Source organism: Stomoxys calcitrans, chromosome 1 (assembly GCF_963082655.1).
Source record: "Stomoxys calcitrans chromosome 1, idStoCalc2.1, whole genome shotgun sequence".
In the NCBI taxonomy this organism is placed as follows: Eukaryota; Metazoa; Arthropoda; class Insecta; order Diptera; family Muscidae; genus Stomoxys; species Stomoxys calcitrans.
In genome coordinates, this window is record NC_081552.1 from 220663630 (window position 1) to 220681108 (window position 17479).

The 17479-nt window shown below is 34.3% G+C and overlaps 1 protein-coding gene across 5 annotated transcripts in view; it reads left to right on the forward strand.

Moving 5' to 3' along the window:
* LOC106091324 (proton-coupled folate transporter) overlaps positions 1-17479 on the forward strand; it is a 125952-nt gene that overhangs the window by 12555 nt on the left and 95918 nt on the right. For 2 of the 5 annotated variants that reach the window (XM_059360781.1, XM_059360783.1), the window contains exon 2: positions 6772-7569. In XM_059360781.1, the coding sequence (XP_059216764.1) occupies positions 6808-7569 (762 nt within the window). In that variant the 5' untranslated portion in view covers positions 6772-6807. Of the gene's footprint in view, positions 1-2885; positions 3081-3841; positions 3984-6771; positions 7570-17479 lie in introns of those variants that run through there. The other 3 variants (XM_059360779.1, XM_059360780.1, XM_059360782.1) reach the window with 3 other exon arrangements.

Consider the following 17479-nt stretch of genomic DNA (forward strand, 5'->3'; position numbering starts at 1 on the left):
CAACCCTAATAAATACATAAATCATGTAAAGCTGAGAAGAACATAAAACAATCCCCCTTTTTGTGCTTATTAGAAAAAACTTGAACAAATGTACAAGAGAATATACATGGGTGTATGAGAGAGCGTTGGCAAATACGACTCTGCCTAAGAGAAAATCTTTTATTACGGTTGATGTAGTACAAGTATTGACACTCAGCAACAGTGATGCCATCATTGAACAGCCAAAAGCGTAACTAAAATGGTAAAAAGCGTAAAAAAGAACTAACTCAAATTTTTGGCAATTTCAACGAAAAATATTTGCTGTCGTATCTTGGAATAAGTCAAAAACCCAGAAAATCACAACAAGTTAACGAATTAACATTCCCATTGAATGTTTTTGTTTTGAGCTGCTAGCTGTTGTTGTGTTCGACCCATCAGAACGATGAGTTTCAGATACCGAGTGGACCCTTAGAAAACATGTTCAGTTGAAAATTTCCCCTTTTGATGTTGGCAACATTTGTGATGTATTCAGCCATTTAAAACTTGTCTACAAAGACGTCTCGTTAGCTGCCCTTCGTGCGGACTAGGCAAAAGTGGTCGCTGATCATTAGGGAAAAATTTTAATTGAACTGCACTCATTGATATGAAAGAAATACATATCCCCTATTCCTTTATGGAATATTTGTGGAGAAATGTATTTTAACTCAAATAGGCTACTCAATGTTGTCCGTGACAAAAAGCGACGGCAAAAACCTCAAATTTACACAAAAAAATAAATATGTAAAACGCGTCCACTTAGTGCCCTTTTTTCGTTTGGTGACCTAAAAGCAACAAATATAGTGCGAAAAGTACTATGTTGGCATCCCTGCTCAACAAGCCTTTAAGAGTTGTTATTCTATTCTGCTTTCAGAATAGTGGCGGAAATTTGTAATTGTTCAGCGAGCGGAATTTGACAGCAATTAAATGTTTTTGTTTCCATACCAAAACTAGTTTTTTTATACCCTACACCACCACTGTGGTACAGGGTATTATAACTTTGTGCATTTGTTTGCAGCGCTAAGAAGGAGAAGATAAGTATACCCATCGGCTTAGAATGATTTAGCTGATTAGATTTAGCTTTGCCCATCTTTCTGCCAGTGAGTCCATGTATTCTTGTAATCAAGGTACAGGTCGTATTTGTTGTCCAATCGTCACGAAATTTTGATCAAGGACGAACGCTACTAATTTTGGTAAAAATCGATTCAGATTTTGATATAGCCCTCACCTATATGTATCGCCCGATTGGCACATAAATGGTCGTAGTAACTACAATATTCAACCGATCTGCACAAAATTTGGCACGGATTGTTTTGTTAATGGTCTTAACATATCTGAAAGATTTCATCAAAATCGGTTCAGATTTACATATAGCATCCATATATATGTATCGCCGTAGTAACTGCAATTTTCAACCGATATGCACAAAATTTGGCACGAATCAGTTTGTTACTGGTCTTAACATATCTAAAAGATTTCATCAAAATCGGTTAAGATTTGGATATAGCTCCCATATATATGTATAGCCCGATTTGCACTTAATTAGCCGTAGTTGCTACAATTTTCAACCGATATGCACAAAATTTGGTACGAATCGGTTTGTCACTGATCTTAAGATATCTGCAAGATTTCATCAAAATCGGTTCAGATTTAGATATAGCTCCCATATATATGTATCGCCCGATTTGCACATAAAAGACCGTAGTTTCTAAAATTTTCAACCGATCTGCACAAAATTTGGCACGGATTGCTTCGCTACTGGCCTTAACATATCTGCAAGATTTCACCAAAATCGGTTCAGATTTAGATATAGCCCCCATATATATGTATAGCCCGATTTGCATTTTAATGGCCGTAGTTTCTAAAATTTTCAACCGATCTGCACAACATTTGGCGCGGATTGTTTTGTTACCAATCGTAACATATCTGCAAGATTTCATCAAAATTGGTTCAGATTTGAATATAGCCTCCATATAAACCGATCCCACAATTTGTCTTCTTGATCCCTTAGAAGCCTCAATTTTTCATCCGATTGGGCTGAAATTTGGAACAAAGACTTACGTTAGACTTCCAACTTCCGAGCCAAGTATGATTCGAATCGGTCTATGAACAGATTAGCCCCCATATAAATCGATCCCCGAATTTGATTTCTTGAGTCCTAAGAAGCCTCAATTTACATCCGATTTGGCTGACATTTGGAACAAAGACTTGTGTTATGACTTTCAACATCCATGCCTTTGTATGATCAGAATTGGTCTAAAAATTCTTGGCAAAACGTATTCTTATTTTAATAAATATTTTGAAAAAAATTGTAAGGTGTTATTTTATATTTGAATCTACGTATTATTTACATCAACTTTCGTAAATAAATTTTGTTGAGAATCTTCTTTCGAAAAAATAAAATTTTTACCTTCTCTTAAAATCATAAAAAATCGTTTTTTGTATTTTTTGTATTTTTTCCCCATATCTCAACGTTAACATATGACTTCACTTTGATATTTTCACTTAAAGTGGTACTGAATTCTATGAGCAAAATATCAGTATAAATTTCTTCTCAATTAATGGCAAATGCAATTAAACACTCTTGAAATTGAGCTCCAATCAATTCTGATTTAACGCTGTTATCTTTGCTGTGTGTTGTTGTTTTACTTTTTTCTGCTCTGGTGGAAAAAACCGGATTCGGCAATGATTTAATAGGCATTTTCGCGGGAATGAAGTCAGCACTAAGCTTTAGACCGACCACCAAAACGTTTTATTTTAATTTTGAAATAACTGACATATGGGCAACACTGTTCTCTCTTTTCTCTCTCATTTTTGTTTCACTATAGAAACAGCAAGCTGGCCCATATGGCATGCAGCACAGTTCGTTTTGTTTAACATGACAGAAATGTTGCGGCATTGAAGATTGTGAATAAAATATTACATAAAACAAATCAAGTGTTAAACATTTTAAAATTGATATACATAATGTAACAATATGCCCCTCTGTTAAACAGTTGTTTGCCAGCTTACAAAAAGTGTTTTGAATAATCAATAATTCGCAGAAGAAAAAATAAAACCAACAAGTAAGAGCGTGCTAAGTTCGGCCGGCCCGAATCTCGAGTTCTTTTCCAGGTATCTCTTTTTAGGCAAACAAAAGATAAACGAAAAGAATTGCTTTGCTATTGGGGCTATATCAAGTTATGGGTCGAATCGGACTGAATTCTAAGTTGGAGACCATAGTAGAAGTCATTGTCGAAGAAGAATTGCGCCCTTCAGGGTCTCAAGAAGTAAAATAAGGAGATCGGTTTATGTGGCAGCTATATCAGCCTATGGACCAATTTAAACCATACTTAGCACAGTTGGTGGAAGTCATAACAAAACATGAATTTCGGCCAAATCGTATAAGAATTGCGCCCTCTAGTGGCTCAAGAAGTCAAGATCCAAGATCGGTTTATATGGCAGCTATATCAAAATATGAACCGATATGGCCCATGTACAATACCAACCGACCTACAGTAGTAAGAAGTATTTATGCAAAATTTCAAGCGGCTAGCTTTTCTTCTTCGAAAGTTAGAGTGCTTTCGACAGACAGACGGACGAACGGACATGGCTATATCGACTTAGAATGTCATGACGATCAAGAATATATACACTTTATGGGTTCTTAGACGAATATTTCGAGGAGTTACAAACAGAATGACGAAATAAGTATACCCTCATCCTCATGTGGAGGGTATAAAAATCTCTCTCATAACTGGTTCCAATCAACAACCACGAACGAGCTTCGCACCCCCTTACCATTTGGCCAAGCAGACAATTATTCTTTTTGCCTGTGAATTTTAAGTAATTTCGAAGATTTGGTGCTGTTTTGTTGTTTGTTTATTTGAATTTACTTTTATTTGACAATTGTGCTATTGACGATTATTTTGAAAGGGAGAGGCGACAAGGAACATGAGAATCAAATCACAATGGATCCCCTATTAAGAGTAAGTTTCACACACCCAAATATATATTTGTTATTGTACTTTTTTACCCACCACCATAGGAAAGGGGGTATATTCATTTAGTCATTCCGTTTGCAACACATTGAAATATCCATTTTCGATCTTACAAAGTATATAAATTTCGGATCATCGAACAATTTTAAGGCGATTTAACTATGTCCGTGTGTCTGTCCGTCCGTGTGTTCGTCAGTTGTAATCACGCTACAGTCTTTAATTTAGATATGAAGTTGAAATTTTGCCCAGACTCGTATTTCTTTTAAACGCAGGTTAAATTGTGGATATAGCTGCCATATAGACCGGTCTGGTGATTTAGGGTCTTGAACCCGTATCAGTGAGTTGCCTTAAGACTTTCGAAATCCGACCCAAATATGGTTTAGATTGGACTGTATTTAGATGCCATGTAGACCGATCTGGTGATTAAGGGTCTTGAGGCGGTAAAAACCGCATTTTTTTGCGATTTCTCTGAAATTTGTATCAGTGAGTTGCCTTTAGATATAGCTGTCATATAATAGATTGATCTGCCGATGTGGGATCTTAAGCCCATAAAAAACTACATAAATTACCCGATTTCGCAAGGATATGTAAAAAGTCTCCCGTCAACGGACCAGCCTATGGTCCAAATCAGAATATATTTTTATATAGCTGCCATATAAATTTTCCACTCTTAGACTCTGAATTCGGTAAAAAGCGGATTTGTTGGCCGATTTCGCTGAAACTGTGACTTGTATTAAAGTTCTCGGAACCTTAATCAAATATGATCCAAACCAGCGCCCAATTGCATATTACTATAGATGTGGTAGTGGAGTTGTTATAAAATAAGATGGTTAATTTATTCTTGGTGGTGGGTATCCAAAGTTCGGCACGGCCGAACTTAACACGTTTTTACTTATCTGGGTTATTATTGTCATCGCAACACTTTGTACATCATTCGGTTGATAGGGTTTACCATGTGGAGGATAAAAATGTATCGCAATAGGGGATTTTTTCGAAATCAATAGGGATAGCATGTTTCAAGAAAATTGTGTTAGCTAGGATTAGGAAAAATAGTGCAAATGTTATTCTTTCAACACAAGTCTATTATATTGAGTGAAAGCTCGTTTCGTTAAACATAACCGGCTTAAAATTAAGGTTTACAAAGCCTCAAAGAAGTTAAATCTAAGGTTCATTTTGTTGTTGTAGGACCATTTTCATGTAGAGGGGGCGATCCTCGTCAAGCTCCTGTAGGCAAGCAAGCTCGTTGCGGTCCAAACGACCGATCGCCGCGGGAACAGGTTGGCCATTGGTTATCTAAAGGCCCCAATTGGTTATCTAAAGGCGCCTTGTCATATCGAGCGCCATAGGCACTCAGTATTAGTGCATTTTGTATGGAAGCTATGTGCAAATCTGAATCGATATAGCCCATTTTCAAACTCCCAATGACCTATATCATTTGTGCAAATTCCTAGAGCATCAAGCATCATTTCTTCGCTATCGCGACTTTAAAACACGTGCGGGTAGAGATAAAACGACTTGGAATGTCATATCGATTATTCTTCTCGACACCCATAGAAAAAATCAAGCACGGCGTTGACAATGTGAGCACATTCGTTTATAAAAGTTAGTCAACACACAGATGTTATCAGATCAACAGTTTATTGAATGAAACGTCCACCCCCATTCACATTCTGACAACGTCTAGTTCACAGTTTTTAAAAGATTGCAAAACAGTTATGTGTACGTATCTGAGTATTGGCACTATGTTCCTTCCATTCCATTGAATGTTTACAAACACTCTAACACATTGCACCACAGCCGCCTACGTACAATGTTCTGAGATTCATTTGGACTTAAGGTTTGTATACATACACATTTGTAGGGATGATGTTCACAACGGTCGTTGTATGAAACAGCAACGCGTGTTCACAAACTCATACACGCTTGTTAACAATATTTCCAACAACGTCTGTGTATGGTGATGACAACGTGCCTGATTTTACTACGTCTTTTTTCTATCAGTGTATGTAATTTTCGTTTGACATAACTTAAAAATGTGAGCAAATCAGAATTTTTTGCGTAAAAATTGTTTAAGTTGTGAGAATGATGGTTAAATCGTAAAATTTTGAAAACAATTTAATTTGGGGTGACTTTCATTAGACTGAAAAAAAAGCGGCTGATTTCTTTAGTTTTTGTCAGAATTACATGTGCTATTTTGAAAAGTGATTTTCGTATGTTAGTTTCTTTTGTTTTCACATAACATATACAAATCTACGTGTGCTAAATTAAGCATGTTTTAAGATGCATACATACCGTGTAATAGTGCCTTAAGACTCCAAGGTTTTATTTTGTTAGAAAAAAAAATCATCTTTTGTTTTGCCATTTTATCAGCTCAGCATTGTCATTTCACTCTGTACTATCAGCTACAAATCATGTATCCAAACATAAAACTACAATATTACCTATTTTCAGGAGAATGTGATAACGCCATTATCGACAACTCAGCTTGTTTTGTTAGCAAAAAAACTCGTTTTTTATTTTGCCATTTTAACAGCTCAGCATTATCATTTCACACTACTATCAGCCACAAATAATATAACTAAGCATAAAAGTATTGCCTATTTTCAGGAGAATATAATAACGCCATTATCGACCAACTCGGCTTATTTTGTTAGCAAAAAAACTCGTCTTTTATTTTGCTATAAATTGCGACTTTATCAGCTCAGCATTATCATATCACACTGTACTATCAGCCACAAATCATATATCCAAACATAAAATTATTGCCTATTTTCAGGAGAATATAACAACACTATTATTGACCAACTCAGAGATGGGACTTGAGGAAAAAGAAAATGAAATTGCAACGGCAGAACAGGCACACCCTCCACCAGAGGAGGAAAGCAAATACACTCGCTTCAACAGAGCCATATTTTCGCCATGGTACAAAGAAATCTCAGTGGAACCCACAATGTTCCTGTACATGTTTGCCTTCATGATCACTTCTGTGGTGGAACAAGATTTTTTCCTTCAAAAGGCCTGCCGAGTCAATAATAATTTATCAGCCGAAATCTGTGATCACATAAAAGACAGTGAAAATGCTGAATACAAAAAACAGGTTCAATTAACCACTGCGTGGTTCTTGCAATGGGAATCCATATCGGCGCATATATTTCCCATTATTTTGGCCCTATTTTTGGGCTCATTCTCCGATCGAAGGGGAAGAAAGCTGCCCTTGCTAATGGGCTTGGTGGGTAAATTCATCTATTCTGTGATGATTGTGGTCAATGCTCGCATGAAGTCTTGGCCGGTGGAATACATTCTATACACGGCTACTTTGCCCAGTGCCCTGACGGGAGCTGATGTTGCCATATTTGCCTCATGCTTTGCCTACATATCGGATATCTCTTCCTTAAGAAATCGTACAATGAGGGTGACAATTTTAGATGTTTGCTATCTAAGTGCCATGCCCACTGGGGTGGCTTTGGGTTCCTATCTGTTCTACAATCAATTCAATCATTCCTATGCAAACATGTTTACCCTCAATGCATCTCTATTGGCTGCGGCAATAGTTTATACATTCTTTGCCCTAAAGGTGAGTAAAAAACATTGGTTAAAAATATATGAAAATATTTCAGATTTTAGAAGTTGGAAGATGTGATGTATGACATTAGAAAGTGGTATTCCTTTTCGGCAAAAGCAAATGATTTTTTTCTCAATTAAGCACTCATATAGAAAGAGCTTTCCTTCTCGTATCCAAGGACGTTTCCGGAATTTTGAAATGTAAGAAAGTTACAGCAACTTCATACCCTCCAAGTTTTTTTTTTACCCAACATCGTGGGATAGGGGGTATATTCATTTAGTCATTCCGTTTATAACACATGGACATATCCATTTCCGACCATACAAAGTATATATATTTCGATTCGTAGTAAAATTTTAAGACGATTTGACGATGTCCGTGTGTCTGTCGTTCAGTTGTTATCAGGCCCAGTACTTTAAAAATTGCAAAATTAAGTTGAAATTCTGCGCGGACTCGTATTTCTTCTACACCCAGTTAAATTTCTTGAATGGGCCACATCGGGCTATATTTGGATATAGCTGTCATATAGACCGATCTGGCGTTTAGGTTCTTAAGCCGCATTTATTACCCAACTTCGGTGAAATTTGGAACAGTAAATTGTATTAAGGAGGCCACCGTAGCGCAGAGGTTAGCATGTCCGCCTATGACGCTAAACGCTTGGGTTCGAATCCTGGCGAGAACATCATGAAAATACTCAGCGGTGGTTATCTCCTCCTAATGCTGGCGACTTTTGGGAGGTACTGTACCATTTGGTATGGCGGCAATCTAAAAACTTCTCCACAAAGAGGTGTCGCACTGCGGCTCGCCGTTCGGACTCAGCTATAAAAAGGAGGCCCTTTATCATTGAGCTTAAAACTTGAATAGGACAGCACTCATTGATATGTGAGAAGTTTGTCTCTGTTCCTTAATGGAATGTTCATGGGGAAATTAGCAAGTTGAGTTGTATTAAGACTTCCAACATCTGTTCCGAAAAATATCCAGGCGGGGCTATATTTAGATACAGTTTCAATATAGACCGAACTTCACCTTTAAGATCTAAAGACCACAGAAAACGCATTTATTCTTCGATTTTGCTAAAATTTTAAACTATGAGTTGCACTAAGTGCCTAGACATCCAACCCGAATATGATGTATATCGGACCACATTAAATATAACTGTTATATGAATAATCCAATTTCGACTTTGAATTTTTACGCCCAACAAAATTTAGTTTTTGCGATGTTTGTTCATAGAAAACTGTACAGTATTGCTTCATCCAGCACCATTACGGAAAGAGATTTTCTTCATGAATCCAACGGTGTCCTAAGAATATTGAAGTTCGCAAAATTAAGGAAGTTACAGAGATTTCAATCTCATATGGATTTTTTTCCATTTATTCGAATATGAATAATGCAATTTTAAACTAGTTGTTTTAGGAAAAAAACAAAGGAGTTGCACTAAAGCGAATATTTCGCCATAATCTTCAATACTGTATACTTAACTCGAAAAACTGTTTCGCATCAAAAATTGAAAATTTTCACAAGGTAGCCTTTGCTAAAAAAAATGGCAAAAATATAAAATTCGAAATTTTAAATAATTGTGTTTATTCGACGAATTGTCTTCGAATTTCGAATTGCGGAATGCTTTAAAATGTTCGAAATTCGAAAAAACGAAGAAGTTACAGTGGTTTTATGCCTGGAGAACGACTTTGAATTTTTACGCCCAAAAAAATTTGGTTCTTGCGATGTTTTTCATAGAAAACTTTACAGTATTGCTTCATCCAGCACCATTACGGAAAGAGTTTTTCTTCACGAATCCAACGGTGTCCTCAGAACATTGAAGTTCGCAAAACTAAGGAAGTTACAGAAATTTCAAACTAACCTGGAATTTTTTCTATTTATTCGGATATGAATAATGCAATTCTGAGCTAGTTTTTTGAAGAAAAAACATAGGAGTTGCACTACAGCGAATATTTCGCCATAATCTTCAATACTGTATACTCAACTCGAAAAATTTTTTCGCATCAAAAATTGAAAATTTTCACAAGGGGGTAGTCTTTGCTAAAAAAATGCCAAAAATATAAAATTCGAAATTTTAAATAATTCTGTTTATTCGACGAATTGTCTTCGAATTTCGAATTGCGGAATGCTTTAAAATTTTCGAAATTCGAAAAAACGAAGAAGTTACAGTGGTTTTATGCCTGGAGAACGACTTTGAATTTTTACGCCCAAAAAAATTTGGTTCTTGCGATGTTTTTCATAGAAAACTTTACAGTATTGCTTCATCCAGCACCATTACGGAAAGAGATTTTCTTCATGAATCCAACGGTGTCCTCAGAACATTGAAGTTCGCAAAACTAAGGAAGTTATAGAAATTTCAAACTAACCTGGATTTTTTTCCATTTCTAAAAAATTTGGTTCTTGCGATGTTTTTCATAGTAAACTTTACAGTATTGCTTCATCCAGCACCATTACGGAAAGAGTTTTTCTTCACGAATCCAACGGTGTCCTCAGAACATTGAAGTTCGCAAAACTATGGGAGTTATAGAAATTTCAAACTAACCTGGAATTTTTTCTATTTATTCGGATATGAATAATGCAATTTTGAGCTAGTGTTTTGAAGAAAAAACATAAGAGTTGCACTACAGCGAATATTTCGCCATAGTCTTCAATACTGTATATTCAACTCGAAACATTTTTTCGCATCAAAAATTGAAAATTTTCACAAGGGGGTAGCCTTTGCTAAAAAAATGGCAAAAATATAAAATTCGAAATTTCAAATATTTCTGTTTATTTGACGGATTGTCTTCGAATTTCGAATTGCGGAATGCTTTAAAATTTTCGAAATTCGAAAAAACGAAGAAGTTACAGTGGTTTTATGCCTGGAGAACGACTTTGAATTTTTACGCCCAAAAAAATTTGGTTCTTGCGATGTTTTTCATAGAAAACTTTACAGTATTGCTTCATCCAGCACCATTACGAAAAGAGTTTTTCTTCACGAATCCAACGGTGTCCTCAGAACATTGAAGTTCGCAAAACTAAGGAAGTTACAGAAATTTCAAACTAACCTGGAATTTTTTCTATTTATTCGGATATGAATAATGCAATTTTGAGCTAGTTTTTTGAAGAAAAAACATAGGAGTTGCACTACAGCGAATATTTCGCCATAATCTTCAATACTGTATACTCAACTCGAAACATTTTTTCGCATCAAAAATTGAAAATTTTCACAAGGGGGTAGCCTCTGCTAAAAAAAATGCCAAAAATATAAAATTCGAAATTTTAAATAATTCTGTTTATTCGACGAATTATCTTCGAATTTCGAATTGCGGAATGCTTTAAAATTTTCGAAATTCAAAAAAACGAAGAAGTTACAGTGGTTTTATGCCTGGAGAACGACTTTGAATTTTTACGCCCAAAAAAATTTGGTTCTTGCGATGTTTTTCATAGAAAACTTTACAGTATTGCTTCATCCAGCACCATTACGAAAAGAGTTTTTCTTCACGAATCCAACGGTGTCCTCAGAACATTGAAGTTCGCAAAACTAAGGAAGTTACAGAAATTTCAAACTAACCTGGAATTTTTTCTATTTATTCGAATATGAATAATGCAATTTTGAGCTAGTTTTTTGAAGAAAAAACATAGGAGTTGCACTACAGCGAATATTTCGCCATAATCTTCAATACTGTATACTCAACTCGAAAAATTTTTTCGCATCAAAAATTGAAAATTTTCACAAGGGGGTAGCCTTTGCTAAAAAAATGGCAAAAATATAAAATTCGAAATTTTAAATAATTCTGTTTATTTTTTTACGCCCAAAAAAATTTGGTTCTTGCGATGTTTTTCATAGAAAACTTTACAGTATTGCTTCATCCAGCACCATTACGAAAAGAGTTTTTCTTCACGAATCCAACGGTGTCCTCAGAACCTTGAAGTTCGCAAAACTAAGGAAGTTACAGAAATTTCAAACTAACCTGAATTTTTTCTATTTATTCGGATATGAATAATGCAATTTTGAGCTAGTTTTTTGAAGAAAAAACATAGGAGTTGCACTACAGCGAATATTTCGCCATAATCTTCAATACTGTATACTCAACTCGAAAAATTTTTTCGCATCAAAAATTGAAAATTTTCACAAGGGGGTGGTAACCTTTGCTAAAAAAAAATGGCAAAAATATAAAATTCGAAATTTTAAATAATTCTGTTTATTCGACGAATTGTCTTCGAATTTCGAATTGCGGAATGCTTTAGAATTTTCGAAATTCGAAAAAACGAAGAAGTTACAGTGGTTTTATGCCTGGAGAACGACTTTGAATTTTTACGCCCAAAAAAATTTGGTTCTTGCGATGTTTTTCATAGAAAACTTTACAGTATTGCTTCATCCAGCACCATTACGAAAAGAGTTTTTCTTCACGAATCCAACGGTGTCCTCAGAACATTGAAGTTCGCAAAACTAAGGAAGTTACAGAAATTTCAAACTAACCTGGAATTTTTGCTATTTATTCGGATATGAAGAATGCAATTTTGAGCTAGTTTTTTGAAGAAAAAACATAGGAGTTGCACTACAGCGAATATTTCGCCATAATCTTCAATACTGTATACTCAACTCGAAAAATTTTTTCGCATCAAAAATTGAAAATTTTCACAAAGGGGTAACCTTTGCTAAAAAAATGGCAAAAATATAAAATTCGAAATTTTAAATAATTCTGTTTATTCGACGAATTGTCTTCGAATTTCGAATTGCGGAAAGCTTTAAAATTTTCGAAATTCGAAAAAACGAAGAAGTTGGAGTGGTTTTATGCCTGGAGAACGATTTTGAATTTTTACGCCCAAAAAAATTTGGTTCTTGCGATGTTTTTCATAGAAAACTTTACAGTATTGCTTCATCCAGCACCATTCCGAAAAGAGTTTTTCTTCACGAATCCAACGGTGTCCTCAGAACATTGAAGTTCGCAAAACTAAGGAAGTTACAGAAATTTCAAACTAACCTGGAATTTTTTCTATTTATTCGGATATGAATAATGCAATTTTGAGCTAGTTTTTTGAAGAAAAAACATAGGAGTTGCACTACAGCGAATATTTCGCCATAATCTTCAATACTGTATACTCAACTCGAAAAATTTTTTCGCATCAAAAATTGAAAATTTTCACAAGGGGGTAACCTTTGCTAAAAAAATGGCAAAAATATAAAATTCGAAATTTTAAATAATTGTGTTTACTCGACGAATTGTCTTCGAATTTCGAATTGCGGAATGCTTTAAAATTTTCGAAATTCGAAAAAACGAAGAAGTTACAGTGGTTTTATGCCTGGAGAACGACTTTGAATTTTTACGCCCAAAAAAATTTGGTTCTTGCGATGTTTTTCATAGAAAACTTTACAGTATTGCTTCATCCAGCACCATTACGAAAAGAGTTTTTCTTCACGAATCCAACGGTGTCCTCAGAACATTGAAGTTCGCAAAACTAAGGAAGTTACAGAAATTTCAAACTAACCTGGATTTTTTTCCATTTCCAAAAAAATTTGGTTCTTGCGATGTTTTTCATAGAAAACTTTACAGTATTGCTTCATCCAGCACCATTACGAAAAGAGTTTTTCTTCACGAATCCAACGGTGTCCTCAGAACATTGAAGTTCGCAAAATTAAGGGAGTTACAGAAATTTCAAACTAACCTGGATTTTTTTCTATTTATTCGGATATGAAGAATGCAATTTTGAGCTAGGTTTTTGAAGAAAAAAACGTAGGAGTTGCACTAAAGCGAATATTTCGCCATAATCTTCAATACTGTATACTCAACTCGAAAAATTTTTTCGCATCAAAAATTGAAAATTTTCACAAGGGGGTAGCCTTTGCTAAAAAAATGGCAAAAATATAAAATTCGAAATTTTAAATAATTCTGTTTATTCGACGAATTGTCTTCGAATTTCGAATTGCGGAATGCTTTAAAATTTTCGAAATTCGAAAAAACGAAGAAGTTACAGTGGTTTTATGCCTGGAGAACGACTTTGAATTTTTACGCCCAAAAAAATTTGGTTCTTGCGATGTTTTTCATAGAAAACTTTACAGTATTGCTTCATCCAGCACCATTACGAAAAGAGTTTTTCTTCACGAATCCAACGGTGTCCTCAGAACATTGAAGTTCGCAAAACTAAGGAAGTTACAGAAATTTCAAACTAACCTGAATTTTTTCTATTTATTCGGATATGAATAATGCAATTTTGAGGTAGTTTTTTGAAGAAAAAACATAGGAGTTGCACTAAAGCGAATATTTCGCCATAATCTTCAATACTGTATACTCAACTCGAAAAATTTTTTCGCATCAAAAATTGAAAATTTTCACAAGGGGGTAACCTTTGCTAAAAAAATGGCAAAAATATAAAATTCGAAATTTTAAATAATTGTGTTTATTCGACGAATTGTCTTCGAATTTCGAATTGCGGAATGCTTTAAAATTTTCGAAATTCGAAAAAACGAAGAAGTTACAGTGGTTTTATGCCTGGAGAACGACTTTGAATTTTTACGCCCAAAAAAATTTGGTTCTTGCGATGTTTTTCATAGAAAACTTTACAGTATTGCTTCATCCAGCACCATTACGAAAAGAGTTTTTCTTCACGAATCCAACGGTGTCCTCAGAACATTGAAGTTCGCAAAACTAAGGAAGTTACAGAAATTTCAAACTAACCTGGAATTTTTTCTATTTATTCGGATATGAAGAATGCAATTTTGAGCTAGTTTTTTGAAGAAAAAACATAGGAGTTGCACTACAGCGAATATTTCACCATAATCTTCAATACTGTATACTCAACTCGAAAAATTTTTTCGCATCAAAAATTGAAAATTTTCACAAGGGGGTAACCTTTGCTAAAAAAATGCCAAAAATATAAAATTCGAAATTTTAAATAATTGTGTTTATTCGACGAATTGTCTTCGAATTTCGAATTGCGGAATGCTTTAAAATTTTCGAAATTCGAAAAAACGAAGAAGTTACAGTGGTTTTATGCCTGGAGAACGACTTTGAATTTTTACGCCCAAAAAAATTTGGTTCTTGCGATGTTTTTCATAGAAAACTTTACAGTATTTCTTCATCCAGCACCATTACGAAAAGAGTTTTTCTTCACGAATCCAACGGTGTCCTCAGAACATTGAAGTTCGCAAAACTAAGGAAGTTACAGAAATTTCAAACTAACCTGGAATTTTTTCTATTTATTCGGATATGAATAATGCAATTTTGAGCTAGTTTTTTGAAGAAAAAACATAGGAGTTGCACCAAAGCGAATATTTCGCCATAATCTTCAATACTGTATACTCAACTCGAAAAATTTTTTCGCATCAAAAATTGAAAATTTTCACAAGGGGGTAGCCTTTGCTAAAAAAATGGCAAAAATATAAAATTCGAAATTTTAAATAATTGTGTTTATTCGACGAATTGTCTTCGAATTTCGAATTGCGGAATGCTTTAAAATTTTCCAAATTCGAAAAACCGAAGAAGTTACAGTGGTTTTATGCCTGGAGAACGACTTTGAATTTTTACGCCCAAAAAAATTTGGTTCTTGCGATGTTTTTCATAGAAAACTTTACAGTATTGCTTCATCCAGCACCATTACGAAAAGAGTTTTTCTTCACGAATCCAACGGTGTCCTCAGAACATTGAAGTTCGCAAAACTAAGGAAGTTACAGAAATTTCAAACTAACCTGGAATTTTTTCTATTTATTCGGATATGAATAATGCAATTTTGAGCTAGTTTTTTGAAGAAAAAACATAGGAGTTGCACTACAGCGAATATTTCGCCATAATCTTCAATACTGTATACTCAATTCGAAAAATTTTTTCGCATCAAAAATTGAAAATTTTCACAAGGGGGTAGCCTTTGCTAAAAAAATGGCAAAAATATAAAATTCGAAATTTTAAATAATTGTGTTTATTCGACGAATTGTCTTCGAATTTCGAATTGCGCAATGCTTTAAAATTTTCGAAATTCGAAAAAACGAAGAAGTTACAGTGGTTTTATGCCTGGAGAACGACTTTGAATTTTTACGCCCAAAAAAATTTGGTTCTTGCGATGTTTTTCATAGAAAACTTTACAGTATTTCCTCATCCAGCACCATTACGAAAAGAGTTTTTCTTCACGAATCCAACGGTGTCCTCAGGACATTGAAGTTCGCAAAACTAAGGAAGTTACAGAAATTTCAAACTAACCTGGAATTTTTTCTATTTATTCGGATATGAATAATGTAATTTTGAGCTAGTTTTCTGAAGAAAAAACATAGGAGTTGCACTAAAGCGAATATTTCGCCATAATCTTCAATACTGTATACTCAACTCGAAAAATTTTTTCGCATCAAAAATTGAAAATTTTCACAAGGGGGTAGCCTTTGCTAAAAAAATGGCAAAAATATAAAATTCGAAATTTTAAATAATTGTGTTTATTCGACGAATTGTCTTCGAATTTCGAATTGCGGAAAGCTTTAAAATTTTCGAAATTTGAAAAAACGAAGAAGTTACAGTGGTTTTATGCCTGGAGAACGACTTTGAATTTTTACGCCCAAAAAAATTTGGTTCTTGCGATGTTTTTCATAGAAAACTTTACAGTATTGCTTCATCCAGCACCATTACGAAAAGAGTTTTTCTTCACGAATCCAACGGTGTCCTCAGAACATTGAAGTTCGCAAAACTAAGCAAGTTACAGAAATTTCAAACTAACCTGGAATTTTTTCTATTTATTCGGGTATGAATAATGCAATTTTGAGCTAGTTTTTTGAAGAAAAAACATAGGAGTTGCACCAAAGCGAATATTTCGCCATAATCTTCAATACTGTATACTCAACTCGAAAAATTTTTTCGCATCAAAAATTGAAAATTTTCACAAGGGGGTAGCCTTTGCTAAAAAAATGGCAAAAATATAAAATTCGAAATTTTAAACAATTGTGTTTATTCGACGAATTGTCTTCGAATTTCGAATTGCGGAATGCTTTAAAATTTTCGAAATTCGAAAAAACGAAGAAGTTACAGTGGTTTTATGCCTGGAGAACGACTTTGAATTTTTACGCCCAAAAAAATTTGGTTCTTGCGATGTTTTTCATAGAAAACTTTACAGTATTGCTTCATCCAGCACCATTACGAAAAGAGTTTTTCTTCACGAATCCAACGGTGTCCTCAGAACATTGAAGTTCGCAAAACTAAGGAAGTTACAGAAATTTCAAACTAACCTGGAATTTTTTCTATTTATTCGGATATGAATAATGCAATTTTGAGCTAGTTTTTTGAAGAAAAAACATAGGAGTTGCACTAAAGCGAATATTTCGCCATAATCTTCAATACTGTATACTCAACTCGAAAAATTTTTTCGCATCAAAAATTGAAAATTTTCACAAGGGGGTAGCCTTTGCTAAAAAAATGCCAAAAATATAAAATTCGAAATTTTAAATAATTGTGTTTATTCGACGAATTGTCTTCGAATTTCGAATTGCGGAATGCTTTAAAATTTTCGAAATTCGAAAAAACGAAGAAGTTACAGTGGTTTTATGTCTGGAGAACGACTTTGAATTTTTACGCCCAAAAAAATTTGGTTCTTGCGATGTTTTTCATAGAAAACTTTACAGTATTGCTTCATCCAGCACCATTACGAAAAAAGTTTTTCTTCACAAATCCAACGGTGTCCTCAGAACTTTGAAGTTCGCAAAACTAAGGAAGTTACAGAAATTTCAAACTAACCTGGAATTTTTTCTATTTATTCGGATATGAATAATGCAATTTTGAGCTAGTTTTTTGAAGAAAAAACATAGGAGTTGCACTACAGCGAATATTTCGCCATAATCTTCAATACAGTATACTCAACTCGAAAAATTTTTTCGCATCAAAAATTGAAAATTTTCACAAGGGGGTAGCCTTTGCTAAAAAAATGGCAAAAATATAAAATTCGAAATTTTAAATAATTGTGTTTATTC